This window comes from Podarcis filfolensis (genome assembly GCF_964270895.1).
Source record: "Podarcis filfolensis genome assembly, chromosome: 2".
NCBI classification, from domain to species: Eukaryota; Metazoa; Chordata; class Lepidosauria; order Squamata; family Lacertidae; genus Podarcis; species Podarcis filfolensis.
In genome coordinates this window covers 102465866-102481740 of record NC_139605.1, presented here as the reverse complement: position 1 = coordinate 102481740, position 15875 = coordinate 102465866, and the positions used below count along the sequence as shown (strand labels likewise).

The 15875-nt window shown below is 43.3% G+C and overlaps 1 protein-coding gene across 9 annotated transcripts in view; it reads right to left on the bottom strand.

Moving 5' to 3' along the window:
- Positions 1 to 15875, bottom strand: part of TEX2 (testis expressed 2) — a 96804-nt gene that overhangs the window by 11252 nt on the left and 69677 nt on the right. For 5 of the 9 annotated variants that reach the window (XM_083598597.1, XM_083598603.1, XM_083598598.1 and 2 more), the window contains 5 exons: positions 15115 to 15362; positions 13234 to 13380; positions 11478 to 11577; positions 4407 to 4539; positions 539 to 664 (listed from right to left, as the gene is read on the bottom strand). In XM_083598597.1, coding sequence (XP_083454723.1) covers positions 539 to 664; positions 4407 to 4539; positions 11478 to 11577; positions 13234 to 13380; positions 15115 to 15362 — 754 coding nt within the window. The remainder of the gene's footprint in view (positions 1 to 538; positions 665 to 4406; positions 4540 to 11477; positions 11578 to 13233; positions 13381 to 15114; positions 15363 to 15875) is intronic. The other 4 variants (XM_083598600.1, XM_083598602.1, XM_083598601.1 and 1 more) reach the window with 1 other exon arrangement.

Sequence of the window (15875 nt, the reverse complement as noted above, 5' to 3'; positions counted from 1 at the left end):
AGATGTCTTCTAAAGGTTATATAGTTACTCATCTCCGTGACATCTGATGGGAGGGCGTTCCACCGGGTGGGCGCCACTACCGAGAAGGCCCTCTGCCTGGTTCCCTGTAAACTTACTTCTCCCAGTGAGGGAACAGGCCGAAGACCCTCAGAGCTGGATCTCAGGCTGAACGATGCGGGTGGACATGCTCCTTCAGGTATGATCTCTTTGTTTTGAGATCCAGCTCTGAAGGCTTTCTGGTGGTGAAACCTGCCCCCCAATTTCTGCATGGCTGAAGCATCCCAATTACTTCAGAGGTCCCTGTTTTGGTTCTGGGTGCTTCAGAGAGAGCCGCTTTTGTTTCAGACAAGCCCCATATCATTTCAAAGTGACCCACTTCAGTTCGCGATTTGGTATTTGTCCAAATCCAATGAACACAACCAAGTCTGGCTGTAACACTTGTTGATGCACACTCTTTACCTAGAGAATACTAGTAATATGCTTAACACAAAAACAGAACGAACAATCTCCTTGTGCTCCAAGACACAGACTAACTCACCCTTCTCCTCCTGGCACTAGAGGTTTCTCGCTCCCTGTTGCTTCTGGAGCATCATCTTCGTCTGAAGAGCCAGCACTAGAAGATTCTTCATCGCTGTCTGCAAGGCAATATGCCCTTGGCCTGAAACTGAAAAGAAGGACACATTTCAGTTTTGAAGTGACACCTAATTAACATAGGTTGGAAACAGGGTTTTTGCTCCCTGCATGACTATACATCTTCCTGTTTCCCCAGTTAAAAATGTGCGCCGCACCATGCTTTATTTATACAATAATTACTTACTCCAACACAGCTGTGTCAAACCTAGCTTAAAATGAACGGAAACATGTGTGAGTTACTTCCATGCAGTCAAATGGAAGGTGAAGACACATTTCTGCACAAGTGTCTTTCATGACAATTAAATGCAATGCAAACAATTACAATACCAAACTAGGATGAGCACTTTGACTAAGCACAATTTTTTGACCGGATGAGACATGCTTGGGAAGTCAAATGGGTTTCTGAATGAAACTGGAGGGTTGCTTTTGTGAGCACCATGCGCTTCCAGGAGTTATTTTCTTGCCACCGTATCATATAATTTCCCTCTTATTGCCCCCTGCACACATAGCTGAGCCGCATCTACCTATCATAATAGTTGCCGGCAGCAACAGAGTCAGAAGTGTTTTAGACAAGACATTTGGTAAGTAGCAGTAAAGGCAGTGATGGTCTTAGAGGCAAAGTATAGCTGGCATATTAAGAAGGCCTGAGACAATATAGGACAAGTCTAGGGAATGCATCTTGTTGAGTCTCTAAGTATTCGAATGCAGTATGTATTGAGGGGTTCCCAGCAGGGGAGAAGCCCAGGCTCTAATGTTATGATTGCAGAACTGCCACCTAACCCAGAATTACTAAAAACAATACGTATATGGAACAAAACCTCGATGGTAATCCAAAGAGCCCTAACTGGCAATTTCTCCATAATTGGTGTAATAATCTGCTATGGACATTTCACATGCAAGTTGCATGTTCTCAAGTGGACATTCCTTTCCAAAGCCCTGTCCTAACAGTAAGCTCAGGCTTTTCTTGGTCACCAACAACCAGACAAAAACAGAATACAAAAGGGCTATCTGCAAGCAGCAACTTATCAAAGTGTTCAGGCAGTAACACGGAAAAGCTGGCCATCAGTACCATCCTGCCAATTTTTCTAGATAGCCATGATTTTTTCTCCCACGCCCACTTCACCCAACCAGGATGGCTAGATGCCATCTTCTATAGAACATCCACTGCTATATAAAGCAACCCTGGAATAAGCCAGATAGTTCAAGAAGAGGTTCTTGAGTAATAACCCTTTCACTGCAACATGTGCTGGCTACAGTGCAGTAACGGCTGAATATACACGTGAGGATGAAGGCCTATCAAGCTTCAAGAGGGAGACTTTGAAAACAGTTTTTACTGTTAGCTTTTCCCTGACTGCAGGATGGGCAGAATTAGGTGCGACAACTCCACAATGGAGGAATGTTGCAGTTTATTGATTCTATGGAGCAGTAAAGACCAAATGGAAATTGGCAAACAGCTGTATTTAAAAAAATGAAAGAAGAGGAGCACAGCAGGGAAGTTGTGCTACTCACGTTAGAGAGATGCTTGCCTCCCAATACAAAGAGAGCACACACGTCATTCCCTAAGCCCAGCTTTAAACATTCCAAGGCAACTGGGGAAGTACAAGAGAGTGCTTCCTCTCACTCAACTAGCCCAGAAGTCATTTCAGTGATTCCGGCTAGAATCACTTAAGGAGCAAACACAGCAAATTTAACACAAGCAAATTTAAAGAGTAGAAAGAATTCAGCCTTGTTAGGTAGCTAGGGTAGGGGGTTAAAGGCAGATATTAACTTCAATGAAACTCCACGCCAAGGTTTTGTTAAGATAAAAGCAAAAACCTTAGAGAGCCAGGTGGCTTCAGTTACCGAAGGGGGCTAACAACTTGCAATAGCATTGCCCCTTATTTCCAGCCAAAAAAAGCCCTTTGAATGGTCTCAGCACAAACAGAATGAACACTCCACAAGGGATGAGATGATGCGACAAATACCACTCACCAGATCAAAACAAATCCACAGATTGACGAATCCAAATATTACCAAAAAAAGGAAAGGAAATGAAAGCGGGAAGAAAACCAAAAAAACAAATACAAGTTAGAGAAGATACAGTATGGAGAAATTGCAAGCTACCTTTACCTAGGAGGGGCTCTATTTGGCCAACATAAAGCAAACAGTACTAGCCAGCTGACATTTAAGCAAAGCTCTTTTTAATGCAGGTTAGACCACGCAGCAACACTTGAACATTTGAAGCAGTATCGGATACTTGGGTTTCCAAAGCTGCATAAATGTACGCCAGTAAAACTATTAATATTAGACAAAATATTGATACCGATTCTTGGTAATAGGTATAAGGGGACTGAACCAATACCTGGGAGAGACCCACTGAGGTCTTGTATCTGTGCAGAGAGGAGATGCCAGCCAGCCACAATATAATGATGTGAAATCAATGGGGAAGAATAACGCAAGCCGAAAAGCTGGGACTTTAGACCCACTTCTAGCATAGATATGACCTCTCTTCCTTTGGTCCTACTAAAAACATACATATGCCCACCGATTATATTTTTTTTACATATATAATAGGTGCCCTGTGTTTCTGTGCTCTTGGCATATAATGACTGCTGTTTGTCTATTCTCCTGCAATGTGGACAACAAACAAACATCCAGCGTGAGCAAGGAAAAGTGCAAAGCTTCTAAAACGGGGGGGGGGGGTGGAACACCCAACACCCACCCCAAACTTAAAAGGTACACAGAATATGGGCAGGATGATGGCGGTGGAACGAATGTTAGGAAGAAGCAATGCTCCCTTGTTGCAGCTTCTTCAGAATTTAAATTGGACTGAACATGTACTCTAGTGCTGCACACGAAGACACAGCTGTTTAAAACAGCAGTAGCCAACGTGGTGCCCTTCGGATGTTGGGCCACCGACTATGCTGGATAATGCTGGCAGCAGTTGTGGTCTCTGGAGCGCATTACATTAGCCATTACATTACATTACATTTTAAACCCCTGGTTTAAAAGGTTTACAAAATTATGATTTTTCTCTCTGTTCATTTATTGCTTGCAACCAGCTTTTTATTTAGCACTGATACATAAATTTTTTATTTTTCCCCTTCTGCCCCCTCCATTCCTACTTGGGATCAGTGCCGGATTTATGTATAAGCTAAACAAGCTATAGCTTAGGGCTCCACTCTCTTGGGGCCCCTCATAAAAATTAAAGGAAAAAAACTGGATGTACATTTCCAAAATATAAGATAAAAAAACAAAATAAAACAAATGTGATTAAAGTACATATTTTGTTATGTGCAAATGGCTTTAGATACCTATTAGGTCCATAAATTACCATATAGCATATATTCAACACAAAAAACAGTGACAATTTGTTGTTGACAAAGGACAGCTGCGCATATAAAGGGCCTCATTACCTTCAGTAGCTTAGGGCCTCATCAAACCTAAATCCAGCCCTGCTTGGGATAGAGAAGCTAGAAATTAAAGAAAAAATCTATTTCCAGAATGATCTCTGTCCAGTGCCATTACCATTAGTTTATTAGGGTACAGTTAAGCTAACTTTGAAGTTGTTATTCATCAGTCTACAGGTGGTCACAAGACTTACTGACCAATCCCCGCCTCTCACTTTTGAGATCAGTTTTAGCATAGTGCGACAACTTCCCCAAAACTGTAATCAGTTATTCATTATAAAACTCCAGACTTATCAGCTCATTCTAGTTTCTATTACAGAGTTTTATGAAGAGCTTTCTGTACTTAAAAAAACACACCAAAACAGTAGGAAAAAAATTCCTTACCCTTCTTTGCCAATTTCTCCAACTTTCAGTGCTTCACCTAGAGGTTCCTTTCCAAGTTTGGTCAAATTCATTTTGGTCTCCAGGGTCATTAGAAAAGATCCACTGTAAGATATTTCCAAGTCAATCCAAAGCCCTAGAATTGTTGGGGAAAGCAACATTTTAGGTATGACTGAAACTACCACACAATATCCAGGAAAATGCTGAAACACACAGAGCGAGATTGATCCCTACCTCTTTTTTCAAACCTCTAGTTTTACGTTAGGCCAACACTATCACGACTAGTCAAATAGCAACTTAAGATTAAATAACTAGACAAAAAGCAACTTACAAACATGATACGGGGCAGTACTCTGCAAATCACAGAATCTAGAAATGTTAAGGGCTTAAATAGTATTCATCATGCTGGTCTCAGCAAGCCGCAACTGTGTTTTTAATTGGATTAACTTCGGTCGGAAAGAGAAGGCAGTTCCCCTCTTGCAACACAGAAGGTGGCCCAGTAAAGAGGAACCAGCTTTCCTCGGCATCTTAGGAAAGTGCAAAGGCCACTTTCACTATCATAGGCCATCATACTGGTTGCAAAGGCATAATATAGGGGTGGGGACTCCTAAAACAGGGGTGGGGAACCAGCAGCCCTCCGGACATTGCTGCACTCTCAACTTCACTCTCAGCCCCAGCCAGCATGGCCAATGGCATAGGATGATGGGGAGGCCATAGTCTGAAAAAGGGTTCCCCGTCCCTGTCCTAAAGATTAGCAAAAGGTCCTGTGAGGCCTTCATATGTGTACCTGTGCAGAGGAATCTCTGCAGATCAGCTGATTAAGAAGGAACACCCTACAAAGGCATGCAATCTGCAGCTGTATTGTACTGTTTACTGAAATGACAACCTACATTCCACTGGACTTTATATGGACTGCCGTTGCAGAAATAAACAATTAAGAATATTGCCACTGTAAGTAGTTCTATAGATACAGTGGAACCTCTATTTGCGACCATAATCCGTTCCGGAGGTCAAAACGGGTCACTGGGAGAGGCGCAGGTGTGGACGGTGATTGCGCATGTGCAAACGGTGATCGCCGCTCCTGCGCATGTGCAAACGGCAGCAAACCCACCGGTTACTTCCGGGTTTGCCGTGGTTGTGACTTGGAACAACGGTAAGAAGAGGTGGTGGTAAGTAGAGGTTCAACTGTACTGGCTAAGAATCAAAAGGCATGCAGCCCTTGGCTACCACTTGTGCCCTTGGCTCCAGCTGCTTGCACTCCACTGGAGAAACTGCTCTGATGAAGGCCCTCTGGGCTTGGAGCAGCTTGCCAGGCAGTGCATCAGGGAAGGAGGCAGCGACAGAAGCAGAAAACTATGAAGACCAGCTGCACGTGCAGAGCTACCCTGACCGACCTTTGGGTCCCGGTCATAAAACATGGAAGCATCGGCAATTGTCTTAATTGCCATTCACTTCACGTGGGCATTCGTTTGTTCGCGACATATGAGTGATGGGAAATGATCTGCAGAACGGCTTGCACGTGAAGCGCTCTCTGTTCCTCTGCGCAACATCCCACAATTATGAAAGGAGGAAGTTGGAGAGAACATCTGCGAGGCAGAGAGATAAACGGCCGTTTAACAGGCTTGGAACTTTGTTCCTGCCTTGCTAATGAAGGAAATGAAAAGAAGGAGCATCTCAGAGCTTATGCAACGCTAATGTTTACGATGAACTGGGAGGAAGTGTGTTCTTGGCCTGGAAGAGTATACAAGCTGATGATGAAGACCAAAGGTCAAAAAGCATCCAGCCAGATCTCTGACTGCAAGAGGATAGCTTTTAGAATGTGTTCTTGACATTATAGGATACATTTAGTGGGGTGTGTGCCAAAATCTTTCCTGTTGTTTTAATGTAGTCCTCTACCATGATCTACCAGATCGTGAAGCTGAGGCTCCAATACTTTGGCCACCTCATGAGAAGAGAAGACTCCCTGGAAAAGACCCTGATGCTGGGAAAGATGGAGGGCACAAGGAGAAGGGGACGACAGAGGACGAGATGGTTGGATAGTGTTCTCGAAGCTACCAGCATGAGTTGACCAAACTGTAGGAGGCAGTGGAAGACAGGAGTGCCTGGCGTGCTCTGGTCCATGGGGTCACGAAGAGTCGGACATGACTAAGCGACTAAACAACAATAACCATGATCTCAGACAACCACAGATGCTCAATGGAGTATCTTCAATATCCTTGCTTTCCATGAACTTCAGGGTGCACAACGGCATCCGCATCCAGATGCAGAGACTGTTCCAGTTTCAGTAGGTTGTGCTAGGTGGTGCAACAATTTGCACATCCAGCCAAAAGTAATTATTTTCCCACTCAGTTTGTTTCAAACCTAACCCAGCTCCAAGTAGCTCAGGCTAGTGAACATCATCCCGTGTCCATTTTATCGCCACAAAAACCCCTTGTGGTAGGCTGGAACAAGGGATAGGTATGGGATCTGAACCCATGTCTTTCCAGTCTATGCCCTGCACTCTAACCCAGCAACAGGGAAAGTGATGCCCTCCATATATATTGCTCCCACCAGTCCCAGCCAGCATTGCTGATGGTCAGGGATGGTGGGAGTTGTTGGTTCAGCCACATATGGAGGGCACCAAGCTGTTCTAACCACTAGATCACACTGTCTCTGTTTGGACAAAGATGGCAGACGAGTTCAGAATCGTCAGCAACATCAGAAGAACTACAAAACAAGTGCTAGAAATCAAACTTGCCAGATCACCATAGCATCTTTAATCTTCAGTATGCTGCAATTTTACAGTTTAACATTATCCTGCAGAGACTTCTGCAAGCTGGGCAGGTGTCTTCTCCTTTTCCATCAAAATTGAATACCTAATAAGAGACAATAGGCTCTATAACAAGTAGCAGCCTATCAAGCAATAGAAGCCTTTCTATCTCTGGTCCAGTCACATGCAATTCAGGAGAAGGAGGCATCTCTTTCATTTGCTGAAACAAGCTTTCTAAATCATCAATAAACACGAAATTTTTGAGAACAAACATTTAAGGGGGCAAGGATGAACGGGCTGAAAGAGATTTAGCATCCACTCAGAATTTCTAAGAATCAAAGTATTTCCCTTCAGCACATTGCATTTGAAATTACAGTGGTACCACGGGTTACATATGCGTCAGGTTACAGACTCCGCTAACCCAGAAATAGTACCTCGGGTTAAGAACTTTGCTTCAGGATGAGAACAGAAATTGTGCGGCGGCGGCGCAGCGGGAGGCCCCATTAGCTAAAGTGGTGCTTCAGGTTAAGAACAGTTTCAGATTAAGAACGGACCTCCGGAACGAATTAAGTTCTTAACCTGAGGTACCACTGTAGTTTCTTAAAGATTTTTCAACATTTCATTTCTTCTAAGGACTTGATAGGCAGTGACAGGCATATTCTGCAATGCCAACTCTAGGTAATAACCTAACCAGTTCAAGAGGAGTCAGGGAATTCCTCTGCAAGATATGGAACAGTTTATTCCCAATGCAAAAAGCAGTTTAATCTTATCAATGAACACACCGAATCATAAGCACAATACAATATTTCCCCTGCATGGAAAAATGAGATTTGTCTTTGAAAAATCCAATTTCTTCCAATAAGCCACAGCAAACAGCATCTTGCAAAACAGTGTGGGAACAGTTAAGAGCCCATGAAAACTATAAGTTACGTTTTCTTTGTCATTGTGTGTTCATGCCTGTTATTTCAGATGTAGAAACTTAGCAGTCTGAAAAGAGCAGCATGCGAAGAGGAAGTGGCTTTCCGAACAGCCAGTCTTACTAATTACTTATAAAAAGCAGAGTCCTGTTGGAATTTGAAATAGGAGAGTATGAATAATTCCCATTTATCTTCCCACAAATGGACAGAACTTTCCCCTTTGGTTTCAACTGGTGAAATGAAAGGGCACCAGAGTCAGATTCCACATGTATCTGTAGCCTTAAGCTCCCACTTATGTAATCAGTGAGTCAGCATGCTCCAAATACCAACAATTCTTTTTAAAAACAACTACAATATAATGAATCAACCAGAGGAAACAATTCAGAGGATATTTCCCTCTGCAAAGCACAAATCCAAAGTTTTCAAGCATCAGGAACACCAGAGGGGATTTAAAAAAGCAGGTGTGCTGTGCAACATAGCCCCAGCATGTTTATGTTCTTTTACAAAAACGCAACCTTACAAATCACTGGCTGGTGACAGACAATAGTCTGAGAGTTGAAGCATAACAGTGTCATTGCTTTCCATACTTCAGTCATGTTTTTTGTTTGTTTTGCCCTATACTATTGGGTCCGATTACATTTTCTTTAGTTTAGCCTTTTTCTAAAACAAACCATTTCTTTAAGCACTAGAATTCGGGCGAAGACATAATATCTAGAAGTTAAATATTATTGTCAGCTTTCTACTTCATTGCTACAAAAAGAGAGTCAAATAATTCCAAACTGACTTATATGATACCATCTTCATCTACAGGCCTCCCCTGCAAGGTCATGCTCAGCTGGAAGATTCTTAATCTCAGGGTCATGGCTTTATGTTGGGTGAAATAATAATAGTAATAATAACTTTATTATTTATACCCTGCTCATCTTGCTGGGTTTCCCCAGCCACTCTGGGTGGCTTAAAGGTAAAGGACCCCTGACAGTTAAGTCCAGTCGCGAACGACTCTGGGGTTGCGGCACTCATCTTGCTTTATTGGCCGAGGGAGCTGATGTTTGTCCACAGACAGTTTTTCCAGATCATGTGGCCAGCATGACCAAGCCGTTTCTGACGAAACCAGAGCAGCTCACAGAAACACTGTTTACCTTCCCGCCGGAGCGGTACCTATTTAACTACTTGCACTTTTGGCGTGCTCTCGAACTGCTAGGTTGGCAGAGCAACGGGAGCTCACTCCATCGTGGGGATTTGAACCGCCAACCTTCTGATCGGCAAGCCCAAGAGGCTCAGCGGTTTAGACCACAGCGCTACCCGCGTCCCATCTGGGCGGCTTACAGCACATAAAAAAATATGGTAAAAGATCAGACATTAAAAATTTCCCAATAAATGTCTTCGAAAAGTCGGATAGTTGTTTACAGTGGTACCTCGAGTTACAAACGCCTCAGGTTACAAACTCCGCTAACCTGGAAGTGTTAACTCGAGTTGAGAACTTTGCCCCAGGATGAGAACAGAAATTGTGTGCCGGCGGCGCAGCAGCAGCAAGAGGCCCCATTAGGGAAAGCGCGACTCAGGTTAAAAACAGTTTCAGTTTAAGAATGGACCTCCGGAACGAATTAAGTTCATAACTAGGGGTACCACTGTATTTCCTTGAAAGATTCCTGCACTGTAGAGAATTGGACTAGATGATCCTTGTGGTCCCTTCCAACTCTACATTTCTGTGATCTTGGAACTTATTTCTCCAGAACCATTAAGAATCATCTTCCACATAACTATGAGCACACATGTGCTTTTCTCTGCCCTGATTGTGGTAAATATGAAGTTTAAATATCTGTTTCAGGACAATGCATATTCCCTGAAGTCACCCTTCATTCCAATGTCGTAAGCTCTAACCACTCCTCAAAACTAAACAAAAAACAACACATTTCATAATAAATTGAAAATTTTAGAAAACCCATTGCTTCTCAAATAATAAAATATTTTTAATATTGTTAGATCAGTTCTGGGGCATTTTTCTTCCCATATAAACATTTAGTACAAACCAATCATGTGTTCATTAAAAAAGAGGGAGAACATTTACCCTTCAATCAGCCAGCTAGCCAGCCATATCAAAACCTATTTTTTTATAGGCTTCCTTCCTTCCATCATGAAACTCAAGGTGTCAAGCATGTTCCCAGGCAATCTCCCAGACAAACACTGACCAACCTTAGACCTGCTCACAGACCATGAAGCAATGACTTGGAGCATCAAAACACAGCTGTAAAACCCAAACAAGCCAAAACAGTTGTAACCATACAGGTTGCAATATATTCAACACTGCATTTTGAGGAAAGTCCCTTTATCAAGGAAACTTATTCACTTACTTCCAATGCTTCTCCTAAATGCCGGGGTGGCTAACCTTTGGCCCTCTAACATCACTGGACTCCAAATACCATCAGCAACAACCAGGGAGAATGGAAGTTGTAGTCAAGGAACAGCTGGGATGATTACGCCTTCCCCATTCTTGCTCCAATATTTCCTAAGGAGATACTTGAGGCACCTCACTTCTGGAGCGAGCAAAATGTGAAGAAGCCTCAAGAAACTCATTAGGAAACAATCACAGACACTGATGACAACCCCTTACATCTTTTGGATCGTGATTCTGACTTTGGATGTTGACACAAACACACACACACCCCTGAAGAAAGATATTCCCGGTCAGCTCCCTGCAATTCGGACATTTCCTCACGCTCAGTCATAAAACCTGCTGTCTTAGGACGATATTTTGCTAGCGAGTCCTGTCAGCTCAAGGATTTTCACTTGTGCAACAGGACTTCCCCCCCTCCTCTTGAACCGTCCCACAACCTCCCCCCCAATCTGTTCCAGTGGGCTGGGGAAACCCCCTAATGGGATATCTGTTCATAAACCCTCCTTGAAATGCTTTTTAAGAAGTACCACCAAACTAGGCTTGCCATACGTCAGGGAAGTTCCTGACATGTCCTGGTTTACAGGTGTAAAAATGGCGTCAGGGGGAATTTAGCTCAACAACTGCAGGTGTCAGCAATTTAACTTTTTGAAATACGGCAACCCCACATCAAATACTACTAGCATTTCTGCTCCCATGCTTTTCTGGGAAGAATTCCCCATTTTGAATGCATGTGTGTATAAACTTTAAGATTTAAAAAACCCAAATCTTGCCATTCAATGATAAATGGTAGGAAGGCTATAAAAACAAGTAAAACGAATTGCCATACAAATGTTATTACATAAAAAACAGACATTAAAGTAGCATTTACAAGCATGGCTATCCCTCTGCAATCGTTAGAATTGGAAACACATTGGCTGAACGCTAACTGCACCCCGTCAATTGTTTGCTGGGAACAGTCATAGGATAGTTGTGCTATCAAAACAATCTACAAGGTTAAAAATCTGTTAGGTTACCTTTATAATCAATGGCAGGTTTGCAGGCTTGAAGGATTTTTGGCATGGCAATTCCCATGTCCAGTTCAGTTAGTGTTAGTTCATTCATGAAATACGGCAACTGAATGAATGAAAAAGAGAGTCTCTTTAAAGCGTGAAAGTACATGCAGTACCCGGAAATTAAGTCCTATTGTGTTCAACAGGGTTTACTAATCTGACTTCCTAGTTAAGTGTGCCGAAGTATTGGGAAGATACGGAGGTTTCTTAAAAGCAGGGGTGGGCTGAAGACGGGTGCCGGGGGCCACATTGGGCACCATTGTGTGGAACAACAGAATATAAATTTTAATATAATCATTATAATTATATTATAATATAATATAATTTCTGGTAGTCACATACTGCCTGTATAGAACGCTTCACTAGGTAGACTTTTATCACATATACAGTAGGAATTCACTTCTTGCTTACATTCTTAGGAATGCAAACTCAGGATACTCACCCTGGGGATTCTGTTGTTGTTTTTTAAGTAGTAACCTCTACAGTATTGAAATCCCACTATATCTTTATCTCTTGTATCTATATCTATATCTATATCTATATCTATATCTATATCTATATCTATATCTATATATGATATTCAAAAGGTAATGTTTCAAAGACCTTGGGCTGAATCTAGGCTTAGTAGTCATTTGTGTTTAGGTTCCAGAAAGGCATTATAACCAACATAGGTTATTGCTCTTTCCAAGATAACGGAGGGGATAAAATGTTATTACAATGTTATTTGCACTATCAGTTAAAAGAACTGAATACTTTGGTCTCTTGTTTGCCCTCGGGAACAGACAGGAAGACTGAAGCAAAGCCCTTCTGGAGACAGATTTCTGAGGGTTTAACACTTTCCAAAAGGGTCAGAAAAGCTGGAAAGCCCCGCTTTATCCATCGTTGTAAAGAGCGACATTGTTAAGTCGCCCCTCACCGGCCAGTCCCAGGGCAGATTAATAACATTTAACAGTTCACAATTAAAAACAGATGAAACAGATTACAGTCACAGGAATTGAGTGGGTACTGAAAACATGCGTCTCAGGTGTGCAACGCCAGGAAAAAGAAGTGGCAGGAGCGAGCAACGTATTTTTCGCTCTATAAGACGCACCAGACCACAAGACGCACCTAGTTTTTGGAGGAGGAAAACAATAAAAAAAATATTCTGAATCTCAGAAGCCAGAACAGCAAGAGGGATCACTGCACAGTGAAAGCAGCAATCCCTCTTGCTGTTCTGGCTTCTGTGATAGCTGTGCAGCCTGCATTCGCTCCATAAGCACACACATTTCCCCTTACTTTTTAGGAGGGAAAAAGTGAGTCTTATAGAGCAAAAAATACGGTAAGTGCTGGGGTCGAGAAAAAAATTCAATTTGCGAGAGAGGAATCAATATATGGACTGAACAATCCAAGCCCCGCTTTGAACCAGACTAGGGTGGGGCTGGGGCTGGATTGGGCAGAGATGTTCCTCTTCCTGCCCCTGCAGGCCTACTTCAGCTTCCCACTGCCTAGTGCCCAAGGAATGATGGCAGGCGGACATGACAATGACAGGGTCCCCAATGGATTCACCAGGAGAAACACCCCCCCCACACACACAAACACATGGAACTTTCCAAGATGGGGTGAGGCTGAGTCAGCTGAGGGGCTGTGGATGTAGCCCTTGTTACTGAGCTAGCCTGGAGCTACACAGTACGTTCCCTATTCTAGAATAAAGAGAGCTGAGTCTTGGAAAAACGGCCCATACCTTTATTTTGCTGAGCTTCATTTGTATCTTCTTGGACACCATGTCAGACCAGTACTTTTCTCCCAAGAAATCCCAAAATATTCTTCCCAGCAAGGCGTTCACCCATGCTTCCTGCGTCTCTTCTTCACAATGGGCATCGGATGGCAACTGGTAAGAGAGAGTGAGTTTCCCTACTTTCAGCAACTCTGGTGTGGCTATCGAAAATGTATAACAACACCAACCCTGGGTTGCTAGCCACACAGCAGGCTTTACAGGCTAACAAGAACCTCTCCATAGAAACGGGTATCGTTTTATCTGCCCGACGACGAGTTAAGCTTATTCCACAAACATAATTCAAAGGCATTGACCAACGCGAACAATCCTTTGAAAACAAGGGGTCATTTTAGCAATGGTGAAGAGTTGATGCCAACAGAGTTTATTTTCTTTTTGAAGAAAGCCAACACTAAGAAGGTAGCCTGAAACCAGGCTGGAGACAGAAAATAAGGGGGTGGAGAGAAGCTTTGCCTCTTATATTATGCAAAATATAATTTCGCTCCCCTGTCCCCTCTGGTCAAACACAGCGGAATTGCACAATAACCCAAGAGGCTAATAGAACTATACAATACAAGTAACCCTGTCTGTATAAGACTGTCCTAAGAAGTCTTAGGGATGGTGTGGGGAGCAGAATCCCTTTTCTCCCATCTTAGTACTAACTGCACTTCTTTCTCATGCTTCTTTGGTAACCCCAGGGAGCACACATCTAACGGTGAAGAAAATGTTGGATGTTGCACATACCTGGGGAAAGAAAGGAAACACGAGCAACTCACATTTCCTGAGGAATGGCTGAAGTCACACAGATAATAATAGTAGATTGTTAGCGGGGGGCACGTATAATAATAATAAATAATAATAATTTTATGCCCCACCCATATGGCTGGGTTTCTCCAGCCACTCTGGGCAGCTTCCTGCACATATAAAAACATAAGACGTCTAACATTAAAAGCTTCCCGAAACAGGGCTGCCTTCAGGTGTCTTCCAAAAGTTGTGTAGTTCTTTATCTCCTTGACATTTAAAGCTATGGCTGGCCACATTTAGCCTCTGAAGCTGTATGGCTTTTTTTCCAGCTGGAACTCAGTTTCAGCACCTCTCAAGTGAACACCATTGCCATTACAGTGGTACCTCTGGTTATGAACTTAATTCATTCCGTTCTCAAGCTGAAACCGTTCTTAACCTGAGGTACCACTTTAACTAATGGGGGCCTCCCGCCGCCATGCAATTTCTGTTCTCATCCTGAGGTAAAGTTCTTAACCTGAGGTACTACTTCCGGGTTAGCGGAGTCTGTAACCCGAAGTGTTTGTAACCCGAGGTACCACTGTACAGTGATACCTCGGGTTACAGAAGCTTCAGGTCACAGACGCTTCAGGTTACAGACTCCGCTAACCCAGAAATAGTACTTCGGGTTAAGAACTTTGCTTCAGGATGAGAACAGAAATTGCGCAGCAGCGGCACAGCGGCAGTGGGAGGCCCCGTTAGCTAAAGTGGTGCTTCAGGTTAAGAACAGTTTTGAACGGACCTCCAGAAGAAATTAAGTTCTTAACCTGAGGTACCACTGTATAAGAGAACAAGGGAGGTGTTCATGGTGAGTTCCGGCACCTCTTTTTCTGGAAGGACAGAACTGGTGTAGACACCATGGGCAAGGGTGCTGCAGCACTGCCCAACACTATGGAAAGGCCACAGCATGATTCAAACTAGACAGAAACTGATGGCACTAAACGTGGGTTGAGCCCTTGCCAAGCTCACCCTGCCCAACACCCGCATGCAGAGAAACCTCTTGAAAACAACAGAAGTGGAAGGGTGACCATAATATTTCAGTGCAGATCAATTAACCCTTGTACACCTCACCTTCTTCACAGCTGTAGGGCTGCTGTCTGCACTGTGGACTGGGCTGGCTACAGGGCTGGCCTGTTCTTGTGGAATGCACCTGGCCATATACACGTTGTAATCCAGAAGCATTTTTTGTCTTACGCTGGCCGCCAGTTCCTTCTGCTTTGGCTGGGAGAGAATTTCATCGATGCTCCCTTTGCTGCTGCTACGGCTGTGGGTCAGAGCTCCAGACTGGCTGTCGGATCGACTGTGTGCTGGCAAGAATCCTAAAGGCCAGGAAGGGAAAAAGCCTCCATCATTAATAAGTAATCAAATAGGAAACTCAACGACCATGAAAGTCAGGAGTTTAAGATGCTAAGATTCTAGCGAGAGGCGACGGGCTACAAGGCAAGTCTTAGAAGAGCAGGATGAAAAGAATGTGGTTTTTTTCTGTTGTTTTTTTACACTAGCAGCCATGAAAGTGGATGCAATAAAAATATCTGCCAAATTTCTGTACATTAGAAACGGGCTTTCATTTAACCACAGGCGCAATTTGGAGACACCCCCCTCTCACTTCATCTCCTCGTATGTGTTTTTATTAAGTCGTCAGTGAAACATTTTTTGAATTTTTACACTGCTGTGCCAGACAGTGCTCCCAGCCAAACGTCAAGCAAAGGGGTTACTTGCAAGTCTTTTCCAGAAGCTTTCACGCATATTATCTTTAAATCAGCAAGGTGGGTTGCAGCAATTGCAGGATGCAACTCCCATGTGGAAGGGAACCACAAGGAAGGAAGACATAA